Consider the following 19,635-nt stretch of genomic DNA (forward strand, 5'->3'; position numbering starts at 1 on the left):
TCTATTATACATTGTGGAATAATAGTGAAGACATCAGAACTATGAAATAACACATATGGAATCATGTAGTAACCAAAAAAGTGTTAAACAAATCAAAATGTATTTTAGATTTTTCAAAGTAGCCACCCTTTGCCTTGATGACAGCTTTGCACACTCTCAACCAGCTTCACCTGGAATGCTTTTTCTTGAAGGAGTTCCCACATATACTGAGCACTTGTTGGCTGCTTTTCCTTCACTCTGCGGTCCAACTCATCCCAAACCATCTCAATTGGGTTGAGGTCGGGTGATTGTGGTGGCCAGGTCATCTGATGCAGCACTCCATCACTCTCCTGGTCAAATAGCCCTTATACAGCCTGGAGGTGTGTTTTGGATCATTCTCTGGTTAAAAAACAAATGAAAGTCCCACTAAACGCAAACCAGATGGGATGGCGTATCGCCGCAGAATGCTGTGGTAGCCATGCTGGTTAATTGTGCCTTAAATTCTAAATACATCACAACAGTGTCACCAGCAAAACACCTCCACACCATCACACCTTCTCCCCCATGCTTCACAGTGGGAACCACACATACAGAGATCATCCGTTCACCTACTCTGCGTCTCACAAAGACACGTCGGTTCGAACCAAAAATCTCAAATTTGAACTTATCAGACCAAAGGACAGATTTCTACCGGTCTAATGTCCATTGCTCGTGTTTATTGGCCCAAGCAAGTATTATTCTTATTGGTGTGTCCTTTAGTAGTGGTTTCTTTTGCAGCAATTCGACCATGAAGGCCTGATTCACGCAGTCTCCTCTTTACAGTTGATGTTGAGAACTCTGTGAAGCATTTATTTGGGCTGCAATTTCTGAGGCTGACAACTCTAATGAACTTATCTGCAGCAGAGGTAACTCTAGGTTTTCCTTTCCTGTGGTGTTCCTCATGGGAGCCCGTTTCATTATAGCGCTTGAGGGTTTTTGTGACTGCACATGAAGAAACTTTAAAAGTTATTGAAATGTTCCATATTGACTGGCCTTCATGTCTTAAAGTAATGATGGGCTGTCATAATATGGACTTGGTATTTTACCAAATAGGGCTATCTTCTGTACACCACCTCTACCTTGTCACAGCACAACTGATTGTCTCAAACGCATTAAGAAGGAAAGAAATTCCACAAATTATTTTTTTACAAGGCACACCTGTTAATTGAAATGCATTCCAGGTGACTACCTCGTGAAGCTGGTTGAGAGAATGCCAAGAGTGTGCAAAGCTGTCATCAAGGCAAAGGGGGGCTACTCTGAAGAATCTCAAATATAAAATATATTTAGATTTGTTTAACACTTTGTTTGGTCACTACATGATTCCATATGTGTTATTTCATAGTTTTGATGTCTTCACTATTATTCTGTAATGTAGAAAATAGTAAAAATAAAGAAAAACCCTTGAATGAGTAGGTGTGTCCAAACTTTTGACTGGTACTGTATATGTAATAAAAGTAATTTAAGAGAAGATAACGGGAGTATGAAGGTCCAGTTGTTAAAGGTTATAGTCGCATGAATTTCTTTGAGAGTAAAAACAACATGGACTGCACACCTGGGACCCTATCCACAATAAGTCCTGATCTAGGATCTGTTCATATAATTTTATTCATTATTATCTAAAATACGAAACTGATCCTAAATCAGACTCTTCGTGGATATCTGCCCTGACCTCTAATCATAGCCATGTCCTTCAAGGGAAGCATAGAGCCGTAACAAGCGCCTTGAGTTTTTCCTGGTCAGATCTCTAGTCAATAAAAACTCCAGCCCCCTATAATCATAACTGATGAGCCACCAATACCTTTTTTGTAATTATTCTCTGTTTCTTGCAATAAACAATCACTGTGATGATGTTTTTACAAAAGTCCACATGCTAAAATAAGTTCCGCAAACTCTTTCTATGTGGGTTCCCATTGTGAAGCATCTTCAAGATGTCTGTCATAACTGGGGCCAGGAGTTTTTTCCTGACAGAAAAACTCTGGGCCCTAAATCTTTGAGCAGTGGTGAGGGTGCTTGGGTAAAATCATGCCAGATGGAATGCTTGTCTGCCTTCTCCAGATGGTGTAGAAAAGCAGAGAGATAGATGGAGAGAAAGAGACCAGTAATCTGCCAGTGGACTCACTTCAAAGACACACTTCAAAGACCTCAAATGAACAACATGCTGCATTGGAATTATGTAAACAAAATATGCCTTGAAAGCATGACTGCTAAAATGTAGTTACAGACAAAGAGAGAAAATAATGCTGCGTCTTGCTTTTCTGTAATGAGTGGCATATTCAGTACAGCAATATCAGAACTTCAGCAACAATTCCATATTTTAATCCTATGAATAACACATCTAAAGTATGCTTAGGAATCGTCAAAATATCACCAAGCACTGCTTCCCCCATTTAGGGACCGAAACTAATCACCTTTCGGGCGGGGGGGGGGGGGGGGGGCTTTGGATGATTACTGACTGTATGCGAAAGAGTGATGCAGGTTTGGAGCAATACTGACTGTATCCAAGGCTCAGCCAATCGTTCACATAACAACAGAATGCAGCACGCGACTGAAGAGACAACCTATTTGCTAGTTACAGCATCAACTGTAAAGAGGGTGGAAAGGCAGTTTGCCAGTTAACTTACAGCAGCAGCACGTCCCCTGGCCTTAACGGTATCGAAGAGGTAGGTGAGAAACCTGACCATGGAGACCGGGGTGAGAAAGTCAGACATTTTTGCACACCTGTAGCCTATGTCTACTCTGATTCAGAGGGGTTGGGTCAAATACAGAAGACACATTTCAGTTGAATGCATTCAGTTGGACAACAGACTAGGTTTCCCCCTTTTCCCTACTATAGTGGCCACTATAATAGAGCAAAAATAGAATGCCTGTTTGTTTCATTCTATTTCTACTTAAGCTAGCTCCCGAGTGGCGCAGCGGTCTTAAGGCACTGCATCTCAGTGCTAAAGGCGTCACGACAGACACCCTGGTTCAAATCCAGGCTTTATCACAACCGGCCGTGTTTGGGAGTCCCATAGGGTGGCGCACAATTGGCCCAGTGTCGTCTAGAGTTTGGTCGGTGTAGGTCGTCATTGTAAATAAGAATTTGTTCAGAGCAGACTTGCCTAGTTAAATAAAAATGTTATTTTTTTCCCCAAGTGCAATATTTAGATGTGTGTGGTCACAAGCGTTCTATTATAAAGGCTGTCATGGCTAACTGCAATATTAGTGTATTGTTTTTTTTCTCAAGACTTGAGTGTCATTTGCGGTAAAGTCTATTTTACACACAGAGACTGATCATATAGATCATATTCTTTGTTGTTTAATTAGTTAAAACCTGCATTTCACCCTGAAGGGATTTTTTGCATGTTTCAGTGCAAAACAAAAGTGTCACATTTTTGGGCCCTCAACAGTTTGCAACCCTGCCCATTAACGGCCAGCACAATGGATACATGTGACTGGAACAAGGGGTCCAGTGTTTCCGAAAAGTCCGAGGAGTGATTGACATCGAGTTTTCAAATAAACATACCCACTTATGGGCCGTGGTATAAAGTAGTGCACTATACAGGGGATAGGGTGCTATTTGGGATGCATCCCACATGACTTGTTGGACACCCTCACTTCTCTACCATAACAAACATTTATTAGCTCTAACCATGCTATATCCATTCCCCTTAGAGAGAGAGAGAACAAGAGCGAGAGAGAGAAAGAGAACAAGAACAAGAGAGAAAGAAAGAAAGAAAGAAAGAAAGAAAGAAAGAAAGAAAGAAAGAAAGAAAGAAAGAAAGAAAGAAAGAAAGAGTAAAAAAGAAAGAATTATGTGCTAAAAACAGAACCACATCTGCCATTATGTCTGTACTGGCAGGTCATCATAAATTGTCCTTAAAAGGGGTACTTATAAAAACATGGTACTATACAGAATGTGTCCCAAATAGGGCCCATAAGGCTCAAAAGTAGTCTGCTATATAGGAAATATGGTGCCATTTGGGACGTAACCATGCACTCATTCACATCCAGACTGAGGAATGGATTACTTAATGTTTTGAAAAGGAAAAAAAATAGAACGTGTCAGATCAGTCACTAGCTGCATGGATGCCCATGTTGTTTGACAGAGACCCAATAATTTACATCAGTTATTTCGACACTTTTTTGGCCCCCAGTATAATATTGTCCAGGTTGTGTTGCTACTGACAACAACGTTCATTTCCAAATCATGCTTCTCAAGGTATGATGACAACGTTCATGCTAGATATGATAAAGAGTAGACCGAAGAGTTATGCGTGGTCAAGAGGATCCAACTCTCCGCTTCCTGGGGTCGCGTTTTTATTATCAAAGACCTACTTTGCGGAGCTACTTTGGCTTAGTTTATTAATTCGACGATTTTAAAAACAAGCACACATAAAACTTGAAAAATACAATTAAAATCATCGAAGATAACACACAATAATGTCTGGGATTTATTTCCATTGTTGTCCTCTTGTGACATGGTGGTTGGTCAAGATCACTTGCGCTTTGGAGGGGCAGATCCAGACCAGACGCAACGAATGATGTTGGATCTTCAAAAACCAGAAAAAACAAAAGGCACCGCACGGCTGTACTGAGACTCATTGGTGTTCATTGCAAATATAGCGACAGTGCATCGATTAGACGCACAATAACGGTATATTTGGGATCAGTTTCCACTTCTTTGGGATAACGTTTCCCATTTAATCTGGACCAAGAACGGGCTGCATATGAGTTGAGAACTTTCCAGTTTTAAGAAAATCCCGGATGTCTGCCCTGCATGCGTAACTTTATCTCGACAGTCCTGTGAAAGAGATGCGTAAAAGTGTGGAGTGTTGCTCGTTGTTCAATCTTCCCAAATTACCCGCGACCGTTTTACCACGAACATGACCGTGTAAATACTTAGCCTAACATTATTTGTTATTATTTTATAGTTTTTATTTTCTCATATCTCCACTGCACTTGATCGCAAACGATGCAGTTCCTACTGTTTGCTACCGTTCTTTACTATATCGTGAACTTCGTCGGGGCTGAGCCCAAACCAAAATGCCCAGAGCGGTGCGACGTGAGCATTTGCCCCAGCCCTAGCTGCGCGATGGGGTACGTTCCAGACCGATGCAACTGCTGCCTGGTTTGCGCCCAGGGAGAAAGCGACCCATGCGGCCGCAAAGATGACCTACCCTGCGGTGATGGACTCGAATGCAAGCACCCGGCTGGAAAGCGGCTAGCCAAGGGCTTTTGTCAGTGCAAATTGGGTCACAAAGTTTGCGGCAGTGACGGCATTACCTATGGGAACGTGTGTCAGCTGAAGGCGCAGAGTAGGAAGGCTCTGCAGCAGGGGCTGCCCGCCATCAACTCGGTCCAGAAGGGACCATGCGAAATCACCAATAACAAAGGTAAGTCATTTGTGTCTAAAAAGAAAACAACAACAACAATAACAGCTGCAACATATAGGCATACTGTAGCTCAACATTAATCAGTAACAGCAGAAATGTATAGGCTGCATACACAGTTGCACTTCATGCAATAGACATGGATAATTTAATAGATGTTTATATATAGTGCACTACTTTTTTGGGGACTCAATGCTCAATGCACTGTATAGGGAATAGGGTGTCATTTGAGACATAAATATAGTCTAGGCTAGAGGAATATAATTAGCAACCCCTTAACCCCTCCTTTGTCAAAAGGGGCAGACAGCAGACTGTCTGGGTCATTAAAGTTAAACCCTACAACTTTGCCCCTAGACACTGACCTGAGGCCAGGTTTGTGGTTCTCCAAATCATTTAGTTTAAGATTGGGGGAGCGAAACTGATCACCATAATTATTCTCAGCCAGACTCCCTATAGATTACAGTGTCACATGATAAAACTAATGACCAGCCACTGAATGACTGAGTTCACTTGTCAGAATGTAGTGTTTGTTTTCCTGTCTATTTTTTATTAGGATTTCCTGTGTTCTTTTTTCCTCCTAATACCCAGCAAAAACAAAAGTGTTTAGTGTGAAAAAAACAGAAAAAATAACAAAAGTATTATTATTATCGTATGTGCATTGTAGTGGCCATTAGGTAAAATAAACATGACAGTAAAATGGGGACAGTAGACAAAAAACATAGTTGGCACATCCTGATGTCCACTACAGAGGACATTTATTATTGTTATTTAGCTCTTATTGTTTTTTAGCTCGTATATAATGTGAACAAAATTACAGCTAGCACATTTGGTTCCTTAGAAGTGGTGGCAATATAAGTTTTCGGTTTCCCATTGGTTCTGGGAACAAAGTCTGACTGGTAAAATGTAACATTTTTTTAATGTTCTGAGAAAGGAAGTGAAAATGTATCTTGCTCTGGGCACGTTAATTGTAGGTTGCAGGGAGGTTCTGAGAAGTTTTACTATGGTTCCCTGAATGTTTTCCTGGGAGGTTTTATTAACATTCTGAGAATGACAATTATGTTATTTGAGTGTAATTAAATAACATTCGAAATGAAAAGGTTATTTGGAGGTTTTTGAATAACTTCCTTAAAACGTTCACCGAATGTTTCAATAAGACTGCTAGCTTAAGTTAACTGTTTTGAACTTCAAGCACAGATAGGACAAATGGAAATTAATTTGCATTAATCATGCAAACACATTTATTTTTTATTGTGCCATGGCATCAGTGAGATTCAAACACTATTATATTCTGTTCTCTATCCATGGAATTAGTCTACTGCACCACCAGGATGGAGCTAGCATGCCATGGTTTATTTTAAACTTATACAAAGCTGTTCAAAGGAAACGTTAAGATCAGGTGTGGCCAGTTAGTGGGTGCGGCCAACACACCTGAACACACTTAACAAGATAAGTGTCACGTCCTGACCATAGTAAGATGTTATTTTCTATGGTAGAGTAGGTCAGGGCGTGATAGGGGGTGTTTTTCTATGTTTTGTATTTCTATGTTCATGTTCTAGTTTTGTATTTCTATGTTGGTGTTGTTTGGGATGATCTTCAATTAGAGGCAGCTGGTCCTTGTTGTCTCTAATTGGAGATCATACTTAAGTAGGGGGTTTTTCCACCTGGGTTTGTGGGATATTAATTTTGAGTAGTGTGTGTTTCACCTCTGCGTCACGGTTTGTTGTTTTTGTCATTAAGTTTATTTATGTAGTGCATAGTTTCACAGTATAAATAAAATGTGGAACGACACACACGCTGCACTTTGGTCCGCTCCTCTCTACGACAACCGTGACAGAATCTCCCACCACCAATGGACCCAGCAGCGTGCCCAGGAGAAACAGGAATGGACCTGGGAAGAGATATTGGACGGGAAAGGACCCTGGAGGCAGGCTGGGGTTGGCGGAGTCAGGTTGGAGACCTGAGCCAACTCCCCGTGCTTACTGTGGGGAGCGAGTGACGAAGCAAGCACAGTGTGATGGACACTGTGTCGCCAGTGCGCATTCACAGCCCGGTGCGATCTGTGCCCGCGCTCCCGCATTTGTCGAGCTAGGTTGAGCATCCAGCCAGGACGGGTCGGTCCAGCTCTACGCTCGAGACCTCCAGTGCGCCTCCACGGCCCAGTATATCCTGTGCCTGCCCCACGTACCCGGCCTCCAGTGAGTCTATCCAACCTGGTACGCCCTGTGCCTGCTCCTCGCACTTGCCCTGAGATGCGTGTTACCAGTCTGGCGCCACCTGTGCCAGCCCCACGCATCAGGCCTCCAGTGCGCCTGCCCAGTCCGGGGTGTCCTGTTCCTGCTTCCCGCACTCGCCCTGAGGTGCGTGTTACCAGTCTGGCGCCACCTGTGCCAGCCCCATGTATCAGGCCTCCAGTGCACATTCCCAGTCCGGTGTGTCCTGTTCCTGCTCCCCGCACTTTCCCTGAGGTGCGTGTCACCAGTCTGGCGCCACCTGTGCCAGCCCCACGCATCAGGCCTTCAGCCCGCCTGCCCAGTCCGGGGTGTCCTGTACCTGCTCCCCGCACTCGCCCTGAGGTGCGTGTTACTATTCTGGCACCACCTGTGCCAGCCCGACGCATCAGGCCTCCAGTGCGCATTCCCAGTCCAGAGCTTCCGGCGACAGTTCCCAGTCCAGAGCTTCCGGCGACAGTTCCCAGTCCAGAGCTTTCGGCGACAGTTCCCAGTCCAGAGCTTTCGACGATAGTTCCCAGTCCAGAGCTTCCAGCAACAGTTCCCAGTCCAGAGCTTCCGGCGACAGTTCTCAGTCCGGAACCTCCTGAGACGGCCCCCAGTCCGGAACCTCCTGAGACGGCCCCCAGTCCGGAACCTCCTGAGACGGCCCCCAGTCCGGAACCTCCTGAGACGGCCCCCAGTCCGGAACCTCCTGAGACGGCCCCCAGTCCGGAACCTCGTGAGACGGCCCCCAGTCCGGAACCTCGTGAGACGGCCCCCAGTCCGGAACCTCGTGAGACGGCCCCCAGTCCGGAACCTCGTGAGACGGCCCCCAGTCCGGAACCTCCTGAGACGGCCCCCAGTCCGGAACCTCCTGAGACGGCCCGCAGTCCGGAACCTCCAGAGACGGCCCGCAGTCCGGAACCTCCAGAGACGGCCCGCAGTCCGGAACTTCCAGCGGCGGCCCGCAGTCCGGAACCTCCAGCGCAGCCCGCAGTCCGGAACCTTCAGCGGCGGCATGCAGTCCGGAACCTCCAGCGGCGGTCTGCAGTCCAGAACCTCCGGTGATGATCCTCGGTCCGGGTCCTTCGGCGACGATCCAGAGTGCGGTGACACAAAAGCGGAGGGATCAGCGGGCGGAGCGGAGGTTACGCCCCGAACTGGAGCCGCCTCCTCTGCTGGATGAGAAGGTTCTGAGTACTGCACCAGAGCCGCCATAGACATTTGTCACCCTCCCTTACCCTCCCTTTTTTTTGTGTGTTGGTGCGTTCAGAGTCTGCACCTTTGGAGGGGGGGTACTGTCACGTCCTGACCATAGAAAGCTGTTATTTTCTATGGTAGAGTAGGTCAGGGTGTGACAGGGGGGTTTTCTTGTTTAGTTTTCTGTTGTTATGTTCTAGTTTTGTATTTCTGTGTTGGGTTTTGTTTGGGATGATCTCCAATTAGAGGCAGCTGTCTCTAATTGGAGATCATACTTAAGTAGGGTTTTTCCCACCTGGGTTTGTGGGAGATTGTCTTTGAGTTAGTGTATGTTTCACCTCTGCGTCACGGTTTGTTGTTTTGTTATTCAGTTTATTTATATGTATTGCATAGTTTCACAGTTCAATAAAAATGTGGAACGATAATCACGCTGCACTTTGGTCCGCTCCTTCCTACAACACCCGTGACATATACACTACCGTTCAAAAGTTTGGGCTCACTTAGAAATGTCCTTGTTTTTGAAAGAAACTCCAGGATACTGGCCTTCTAGGCAGAGTTCCTTTGTCCAGTGTCTGTGTTCTTTTGCCCATCTTAATCTTTTATTTTTATTGGCCAGTCTGAGATATGGCTTTTTCTTTGCAATTCTGCCAAGGAGGCCAGCATTCCGGAGTTGCCTCTTCACTGTTGACATTGAGACTGGTTTTACAGGTACTATTTAATGAAGCTGCCAGTTGAGGACTTGTGAGGCGTCTGTTTCTCAAACTAGACACACTAATGTACTTGTTCTCTTGCTCAGTTGTGCACCGGGGCTTCCCACTCCTCTTTCTATTCTGGTTAGAGCCAGTTTGCGCTGTTCTGTGAAGAGAGTAGTACACAGCATTGTACAACATCTTCAGTTTCTTGGCCATTTCTCGCATGGAATAGACTGACGAGTTTCAGAAGAAAGTTCTTTGTTTCTAGCCATTTTGAGCCTGTAATCGAACCCACTAGTGCTGATGCTCTAGATACTCAACTAGTCTAAAGAAGCCCAGTTTTATTGCTTCTTTAATCAGAACAAAAGTTGTCAGCTGCTGTGCTAACATAATTGCAAAAGGGTTTTCTAATGATCAATTAGCCTTTTAAAAGGATAAACTTGGATTAGCTAACACAACGTGCCATTGGAACGCAGAAGTGATGGTTGCCGATAATGGGCCTCTGTATGCCTATGTCAATATTGCATAAAAAATCTGCCGTTTCCAGCTACAATAGTCATTTACAACATTAACAATGTCTACACTGTATTTCTGATCAATTTGATGTTATTTTAAAGTACAAAAAATTTGCTTTTCTTTCAAAAACAAGGACATTTCTAAGTGACCCCAAACTTTTGAACGGTAGTGAATATGTGTATGATATTATCATATGATGAGTACTGTTTACATTTTGTCTTTACTTCTCAGATCCCACGTACATTTCACTTGCCTCTCACGTCTCAGTCTATATGGCTATGTTTAAACAGGCAGGCCAATTCTGATCTTTTTCCACTAATGGATCTTTTGATCAACCATAATAATTGGGCAAAAGATCAGAATTACTCACTCTTACTTACTTCAGTCAAATACTATATCATCATATGAACCCATTCAACTTACAACATGTATTTCAAGTCATCCTTGAGTTATTTCAGATAGGTCTACTACCACTTTAGACTAAACCTAAAATGATCTTGTCATTATCATTAGGATGGGCTGGCCTTCAGGCTAATGACATGTTTAGTATCTTCAAACTGTTCTTCGATCAAAAAACACATTTTCCAGAGTCATCTCAAAGCTCTTTGTCCACCACTCAGGATAATAGTAGCCTGCAGTCCCAGATTTGTTTGTAATGATTTGTTACTCTCATATGGTTATTGTTGGCAAAACAGCACAAACAAATCTGGGAGCAGGCTAGAATAATAGCCGAGTTGGATTTTTCCATGGTTACTGCCAAGATTGTGCCATCCACTGGTTTGGTTTTCTAATGCTTGGTTAGCCAACTGAAGAGGGCCAATTTGTAACCTAGTGCTGAAATATGCTCTTCTGAGATTCCCCTTTGCTTGCGTGTTTAATTCTACACTCCCATAGCCAACAATTTCCGATTGGTTAGGAGGATGACCATAGCCAAATATTTGATTAGCAAATGGATAGGATGTGTTGGGAAAAGTTCTAAAATGTAGAGCCAGATGTAGAGTCTAAAATGTAGAGCCATGTAGAATCTAAAATGTAGAGCCAGGTGTAGAGCCATGTAGAGTCTAAAATGTAGAGCCAGATGTAGAGCCATGTAGAGTCTAAAATGTAGAGCCAGGTGTAGAGCCATGTAGAGTCTAAAATGTAGAGACCGGTGTAGAGCCATGTAGAGTCTAAAATGTAGAGCCAGATGTAGAGCCATGTAGAGTCTAAAATGTAGAGACCGATGTAGAGCCATGTAGAGTCTAAAATGTAGAGCCATGTAGAGTCTAAAATGTAGAGCCAGATGTAGAGTCTAAAATGTAGAGCCAGATGTAGAGCCATGTAGAGTCTAAAATGTAGAGACCGATGTAGAGCCATGTAGAATCTTAAATGTAGAGCCATGTAGAGTCTAAAATGTAGAGCCAGATGTAGAGCCATGTAGAGTCTAAAATGTAGAGACAGGAGTTTTTCCCTAGCCATGTGACCTGACTAAGAAAAACTCTGGACCATAGTTATAGGAAGTTTTTCCTGAGCAGGTCATCTGTGCAGGAAAAACTCCTGGCCCTGCTAACGCTGCATGAGATGAATGGGAGTAACTGAATGGACATCATGCTTTTCATATTTAGGTCACTAGTACACCGCCAGCTAGTTCCAGGACAGGGTGTGTTGTTTGTTTGCTCTCTAAAATCAGCTGTGTAACCTGACTGTTTATACGAGCCAAGGCGATCACACACACATACGCACGCATACATGCATGCACATACACGCACACACACATAGCCAAAGCAGTCTAGTCACAGGAAGCCACGGTCAGCTGAGGAGAACGAACGCCAGTCAGCGGAGCAGACCGCCATGTGCTGGAAATAACCGACTGTAATTAACATTAGTTTACTGCAGCACGCCACACACACACACAAACCCACACACTCATGCACAGGCCACTAAGGCTTTTTCATGGCCCTGAAGGAGCGCAGCCCGGCAAAACTACCCGGCTGTTTTTAGACCAAATTACTGAGGTTTCATGTAGGAAGGGGTGGAGTATAGAAAAAAAATATTGCAGGGTATTGCAAAGGAAGTTCACCTAAGAACCTGTACTTGTCGGACTAAAGAAATATGTGCCATTGCTATTTTGATGTTGTTGTTGCTGTTCTTGTGGCTATTTTTAAAGTCACATTTTTTTCGGACCACTTGATCAAACCTGAAACCACTCCTGGCCTCAATTACTTTGTGGCCACTTTTAAGCAGTGCATTTAATAAAAGCGTTATACAACATTATAAAGGCTCATACATGCTTATAACAAGTTATACATCATTATATGTGGATGGTTTAAGTAAAGCGTTTCCAATATATTTTTTTCTGCACGTAAGGTTGCAGGTAACATGTTAAGAAGCGATAGTACTATTGTTAGAGAGGTGATAGTGTAGAGGAGTGAATGTGTTATATTATTAACATGAGTAATTCTTCCTGCTAGTATAGGTACTTCACACCCCACCAGTCCCAGGTACAAGTTTAACTTCATAGCTGACGTGGTTGAGAAGATTGCGCCGGCTGTTGTCCACATTGAACTTTTCCTCAGGTACGGTGTGTTTGTGTAGGCAGACTCAGACACAATTTTATGTAGTCGTACTACAGTGTGTGTTGTGTCTGTAAAGTATGTGTAATGATGGTTGAACCAAAATAATCCTTTTTATCACATATAACTTACTGGTAGTAACTTCACAACAGTGTAGATCTTATGTAATCTTTCATCATAAGCAATAAACACAAAACACATCACAGTAAACTCTTGTCTTGTTGTTGTTCTATCTTGACCTCTTTTGAGCTCTATATTGACCTCTTGACCTCCAGGCACCCTCTGTTCGGCCGGAATGTCCCTCTGTCCAGTGGGTCAGGCTTTGTGATGTCAGACACAGGTTTGATAGTGACCAACGCCCATGTAGTCTCCAGCACCAGGCCTGTGTCGGGCCGTCAGCAGCTCAAGGTCCAGATGCACAATGGTGACGTCTACGAAGCGACCATCAAGGACATCGATAAGAAGTCAGACATCGCCACCATCAAAGTCAACCCACTGGTGAGAGGAGTGTCTCAGGATTGTGGTCAATTTCGCTTCAATTCCAATCAATTCAGGAAGTACACTGAAATTCCAAATCCAATTGTTGTTTACTTTCTGAATTAGATATTGCGTAAGAGTCAGACAAAAGACATGCTGCTTTTTTTGTCTTAGGCATGTTCTTATGCATAGCCCTATTGTCAAATCTCTAGACCTATTGTTCATTGTAACGAGACATATGTGACAACAATGTTTGTGGTTAGAGGAAGACTGACACTGTATTTTTTCAAATGGAACCGTCCAAATACTATGTTCTGGTTCACATAATAGCTGTATTGTATTCTACAATATGGTCTTACTGTTAAATACAGGGGGAATAGGAACAAAGAAACAGCAAAGAAAAGAAAAAAGCAGGGGGAATTCCTGTATGTTAATGAGTTGAATAGCTATTTGATGGATGTCATGAATGTCTGAGGTCACAAATAGTTATGACTGATGTCATATCCTGTTTGTGATAGGATTAATCAGGCGTGGTGAAACACAGTTCAATTCAATTCCCCCCTGGGTGTAGCTGAATGTTTTAGGCCCAGGTGCATAGTTTATGACACGGACCCTACCACTTTAGGGATAAGTAGGGGGATTTTAAGATGGGCCAGTCAACCATATTACGTAAGTGTTCAGTCAACGAAAGCCCCTAAAGTCTCCAAAACAATGGATCGGCCTACAGAGAGAATGACAGGGAACCGCGTGAGCAGTGAGAAAGACCTCAAAGAATTCCTACACAGCCCGGTCCCTCTCTCTTTATCTCTATTTCTGAATCTCACATCACGATATGACTCAGAAACATGTACAGTGAGGGAAAAAAGTATTTGATCCCCTGCTGATTTTGTACATTTGCCCACTGACAAAGAAATGATCAGTCTATAATTTTAATGGTAGGTTTATTTGAACAGTGAGAGACAGAATAACAACAAAATAATCCAGAAAAACACGTCAAAAATGTTATAAAATGATTAGCATTTTAATGAGGGAAATAAGTATTTGACCCCTCTGCAAAACATGACTTAGTACTTGGTGGCAAAACTCTTGTTGGCAATCACAGAGGTCAGACGTTTCTTGTAGTTGGCCACCAGGTTTGCACACATCTCAGGAGGGATTTTGTCCCACTCCTCTTTGCAGATCTTCTCCAAGTCATTAAGGTTTCGAGGCTGACGTTTGGCAACTCGAACCTTCAGCTCCCTCCACAGATTTTCTATGGGATTAAGGGCTGGAGACTGGCTAGGCCACTCCAGGACCTTAATGTGCTTCTTCTTGAGCCACTCCTTTGTTGCCTTGTGTTTTGGGTCATTGTCATGCTGGAATACCCATCCACGACCCATTTTCAATGCCCTGGCTGAGGGAAGGAGGTTCTCACCCAAGATTTGACGGTACATGGCCCCATCCATCGTCCCTTTGATGTGGTGAAGTTGTCCTGTCCCCTTAGCAGAAAAACACCCCCAAAGCATAATGTTTCCACCTCCATGTTTGATGGTGGGGATGGTGTTCTTGGGGTCATAGGCAGCATTCCTCCTCCTCCGAACACGGCGAGTTGAGTTGATGCCAAAGAGCTCCATTTTGGTCTCATCTGACCACAACACTTTCACCCAGTTGTCCTCTGAATCATTCAGATGTTCATTGGCAAACTTCAGACGGGCATGTATATGTGCTTTCTTGAGCAGGGGGACCTTGCGGGCGCTGCAGGATTTCAGTCCTTCACGGCGTAGTGTGTTACCAATTGTTTTCTTGGTGACTATGGTCCCAGGAGCCTTGAGATCATTGACAAGATCCTCCCGTGTAGTTCTGGGCTGATTCCTCACCGTTCTCATGATCATTGCAACTCCACGAGGTGAGATCTTGCATGGAGCCCCAGGCCGAGGGAGATTGACAGTTCTTTTATGTTTCTTCCATTTGCGAATAATCGCACCAACTATTATCACCTTCTCACCAAGCTGCTTGGCGATTGTCTTGTAGCCCATTCCAGCCTTGTGTAGGTCTACAATCTTGTCCCTGACATCCTTGGAGAACTCTTTGGTCTTGGCCATGGTGGAGAGTTTGGAATCTGATTGATTGATTGCTTCTGTGGACAGGTGTCTTTTATACAGGTAACAAACTGAGATTAGGAGCACTCCCTTTAAGAGTGTGCTCCTAATCTCAGCTCGTTACTTGTATGAAAGACACCTGGGAGCCAGAAATCTTTCTGATTGAGAGGGGGTCAAATACTTATTTCCCTCATTAAAATGCAAATCAATTTATAACATTTTTGACAATTAATATACAAATATTGAAAGCATTTAATGAGACAACTAAAAGATGTGCAACATAAAAATATTGTCTCAATTACGTTGTGTAATTTATTGACAGTCTCTAACTAGCCCCAGAGATAGGCTATCTATCCAATGTCAAACCAACTTTGCCAAGGTTGCACACCAGCCAGCTGAAGCTAATTGGCGAAAGAAGTTAGCTAGCCTAGGCGACTTCAAGACACAAGTTATCTGGAAGGGTTAGTGACTGTAACTGTGTACTAAATGTACAAACGCTTGCCACATGCGAACACACACACAAGAGACACCCAAATTAAACCAACCCCACAGACAACTCTCGTTTGGTGTCAGTCATGGCCGCTGCATTTCTTAATGGCCAGGCCGAAAAATGTGTCCAAATCAGGAAATTCAGCACCCCTTTAACGCTTCTCTCCGGCCCTCTCTCCCTCTCCCCTCTCTCTCTATCCCCTTCCTCCCTCTCAGAAAAATCTCCCGGTGCTGTTGCTAGGCCACTCGGCCGACCTTAGACCTGGTGAGTTTGTGGTTGCCATTGGCAGCCCCTTCGCTCTCCAGAACACGGTTACCACAGGGATCGTGAGCACTGCACAGAGAGACGGGAAGGAGCTGGGCATCAGAGACTCTGACATGGACTATATACAGACGGACGCCATCATCAACGTGAGACAATCAATTCAATACAATTTAGCTTAACTTTATTTAAAGGCCAATTATAGCAGACGTCACTTATAACCAACTCAAAAGGCTGTCTAGCTGTCTGTTTTGACATTTTAGAAGAGGGCATGTATGATCATAGAGATCAAATACACAGACAAATACATACACATCCCATTGATTGACTGAATAATTGATTGATTTATTGTTTTTGATATTTTCTCAGTATGGAAATTCAGGCGGACCTCTTGTTAACTTGGTAAGTGTTATGTCAGCCCCCAACACTTTTTCACGATCTTCACTGTGATAATATTGAGTAGAAGCAGTAGTGAGACAGCTATAGAGCTTTTTAAATACATTAGTATGAAAGTATCCCAAGATGGCCATCTTTTTGGTCACGTTACCAGGATGTTAATGTCTGTTGTAGTGTTCTATTTAATTCAATGGAGCCAGCCCTGTTCTAAACCCCTTATAACCTTTCACCCTGTATTGTCTGCCATCAGGACGGGGAGGTGATCGGTATCAGTTGTGATCCAGTTCCTATTCGTAACACTCTGTTAAGTTGTTTGTCTGACTGCCACCAGGACGGGGAGGTGATTGGCATCAACACTCTGAAAGTGGCTGCTGGAATCTCCTTCGCCATCCCTTCTGATAGGATCACGCGCTTCCTCAAGGAATCAATGGACAAGCAGACCAAAGGTAGGCCCGCCCCTCCCCTCCCCTCTGATAGGACAACACACTTCCTCAACGAATCAATGGAAACGAAAAGTAAAGCCAGGCCCGCCCCTCGTATATGATAGGATAACACTCTTCCTCAACGAATCAATGGACAAGCAGAGCAAAGGTAACTATGTCTGAGATAGCCAGACAGCTATTAGCTACTAGTATGATCACATTATAATTCAACAAAGGCAAATTATGTATTATTATGTATGTTAAAGGCAAATTATTGTTTTTTTATTTTAAAGAAGTGAGATCATTGAAGAAACGGTTCATTGGAATAAGGATGCTCACCATCAACCCAGCGTAAGTCTTATACAAGCATGACACTGTGCAATACTACAGTTACCAATAATACTGTGTTAAACTAAGACAGACGTTTCTAATTCGTCTTGTGTAGGCTGGTTGAGGAGCTGAAGCAGCAGAACTCAGACTTCCCTGATGTCTCTAGTGGGATCTACGTCCATGAAGTGGTGCCTCACTCTCCTGCACAGAAGTAGGTGGCCTCAAAGCTACCATACATTGTCAAAGCTACCATACACTGTGCAAATAGCATAGTTTCCCTGAGAAGGGTCAAGATGACTTCGTAGCATGGACTATTTCATTACATCTCTTGGTTTTCTTAAAGGAGTAATTTATCACTCTCTTTCATACTTATAATATCTTTACCCAAGTGTCTCTCTTTGCACTATAGCCTTTCCCATCTCAAAATAATGGGTTTTTACCCTCATCCTCCTTTCTACACACAGAGGTGGTATCAGAGACGGTGACATCATCGTGAAGCTGAACGGCCGTCCTCTGCTGACCACAGCTGACCTACAAGGGGCGCTCACGGAGGAGACAGCCCTGCTGCTGGAGGTCAGGAGGGGCAACGACGACCTGCTCTTCAACATCCAGCCTGATGTCATTATGCAGTAACCCAGTAATCATGAAGACAATGGCCAGGAGTACCATATTCAAGATATATTTCTATCGAAACATTCTGTAAACGTTACAACGTCACTCGTGAACATGCTCCCAGCTGTTCAACATCGAGCCAGACGACGTCTTCATGCAGTAATCACAGCAACCGTGGTGTGGAACCCGGGAGACTGAAAAAGTATAATGAGCAAACAAAATAAAACAAAACAAAAACTCTGGTTGAGAGCCCTATACACTGATAAAGCTGCCCCTATAGTTACTGATCTAAGGGCAATTTGTATTTGTTTTGGGAGGGTAAAACTGATCCTAACTCAGTGCCTAAAGGGTGACTTTTAACTACTCAGAGCCACGGAGAGAACGATCAACAAAAACAAGTCAAGAAACAGAAAACTGTGTTTGTTGGAACCTTGATCTGGAAACAATAGAGACTGACTGACCCTTGCTTGGTAAATCCAGCCAGAAAATTCTGGAATCTGGATGCATTTAGGACTGAATGTTGGAACGCCCAGCGAAATGAAACACTTGATTTTTAGTATTGTTGTTTTTGTGTTTTGTATCTTGTATCATCTGTCTTTGTCAAAGCATACTAGCTGTTTTTTGAGACTCACTTACTCCCAATGCAACTGATCATTGGTAAGACAAGTTTAGCATATAGTTAATTCAAAGATTTGTCCATTGTTACACTGCTTTTATAGGCTTTTTTATCTGTTGAACAGAACTTATTTCTGTACATGCGAGTACAGTTGCTATGTGTCCAATGCTTTCAGTTTGAAACCATTCCATAACCAACTGTGAATGTTGTTTTTTTGGTCAGTTATAAGTTGAAAGAAAGACCACATTTGGTCAGAAATGTTCAGTTATAAGTTGAAAGAAAGACCACATTTTTATTCAACTGGTAAAATGTAAGCAAATGTCTGTTTGAATCTCACTGTTACTGGATTCTTGATGTCTTCTACTATAACCGACCCATTGGGAACACTTTACATTAATGTCCTAAGGGTTTATAAAGGGTTTGTAAAGGTGTTATAAGCAGTTTTATAAACACTTTACAATATTGACCTGTGCTTATAGCATGAATAAATAAATTCCCTTTACAGTCAGTTACTTATATCTTAATCATCATGACTTAAGAACAGATTCAATGTTTACAAATCTGGATTCCTTACCAACAGGCTATGTCAATGGGAGTGATTGTTTTAGTTTTTGCTACTTTTATAATGTGTATAAAATAAAATAAATTGCTGTATAGGACGTTCTTGCATTGATCCAGTGAGACGTGTGTGCGTACATGCGTGTGTGGGTGTGATTCCTTTGACAACATTCTGCTGTACTTGGACATGGTTGACGAGGAAGCTAGGAATGTTTACTGCTGCAGGCTGTAAGGAGCTTAGCCTTGTTTAAGTACAATCAGGTTATTGTGGCTGCTACGCACGCACGCACACAAACACACACACTGAAGGGGGCATACTTTTCCATCCTCCACCAGCACAATCAGTCATGGGGTAAGGTGAAGACGTATTTATGTTAAGTTAAGGGTCCTAAAAATAGTCATACAGTTTTACTTGTCTTGTCACAGGTCATAAATGTATGTCTGATGTCCTAGGAGGATGTCTGGAAGGAAACTGGGAGAGTTTCATACACCATTTTCTTCCATGGTAGACTTGACCCATATTCTGGTCCGCCAGAGAGTCTGTGTATTGTTGGCTAATCTCCTTAATTCTGCTACTGCTAAGTTAGCTCTGTATACAAACTTGACATGTTGCTATGACAGAAAGACAATTCCAACAAAGATTTAATTGCAACTCATATTTAAGTGGGTGCTCATGCTGGCCCCTTTTTTCCCCATTTCTGATATGATGGATTGTTGGCTCCAAGGACCCTTTGATTTATTTACCTAAGAGGATGAGTTGAGCATGTTGGAAGTCTTGCAACTAGCTTGGAAAGACAGTACCGTGCAGTATCGAAATGTCCTCACTGCTGCTCGA

General features: G+C 43.2%; 1 protein-coding gene across 2 annotated transcripts; it reads left to right on the forward strand.

Moving 5' to 3' along the window:
• Positions 1 to 4,245: 4,245 nt before the first annotated feature.
• LOC115198551 (serine protease HTRA3) lies at positions 4,246 to 18,935 on the forward strand. Of its 2 annotated transcripts, none has more exons than XM_029760563.1 (9): positions 4,246 to 5,393; positions 12,464 to 12,563; positions 12,836 to 13,058; positions 15,821 to 16,015; positions 16,236 to 16,268; positions 16,513 to 16,708; positions 16,978 to 17,035; positions 17,130 to 17,225; positions 17,479 to 18,935. In XM_029760563.1, exons 1-9 carry the CDS (start codon positions 4,973 to 4,975, stop codon positions 17,645 to 17,647), a joined length of 1,491 nt encoding a protein of 496 aa, XP_029616423.1. In that variant the 5' UTR covers positions 4,246 to 4,972; the 3' UTR covers positions 17,648 to 18,935. The 2 variants fall into 2 exon arrangements, with proteins under 2 accessions (XP_029616423.1, XP_029616424.1); XM_029760564.1 differs by having other exon boundaries at positions 4,247 to 5,393; positions 16,594 to 16,708.
• The last annotated feature ends 700 nt before the right edge of the window (positions 18,936 to 19,635 follow it).

Source organism: Salmo trutta, chromosome 8, assembly GCF_901001165.1.
Source record: "Salmo trutta chromosome 8, fSalTru1.1, whole genome shotgun sequence".
NCBI lineage: Eukaryota > Metazoa > Chordata > Actinopteri > Salmoniformes > Salmonidae > Salmo > Salmo trutta.

Excerpts from the sequence above, each read along its gene's own strand:
- LOC115198551 (XM_029760563.1), top strand. The coding sequence starts at position 4,973 with ATGCAGTTCCTACTGTTTGCTACCGTTCTTTACTATATCGTGAACTTC. Across the intron at positions 13,059-15,820 it reads CCATCAAAGTCAACCCACTG|AAAAATCTCCCGGTGCTGTT; the intron begins GTGAGAGGAGTG and ends CCTCCCTCTCAG. Across the intron at positions 16,269-16,512 it reads GCGGACCTCTTGTTAACTTG|GACGGGGAGGTGATCGGTAT; the intron begins GTAAGTGTTATG and ends GTCTGCCATCAG.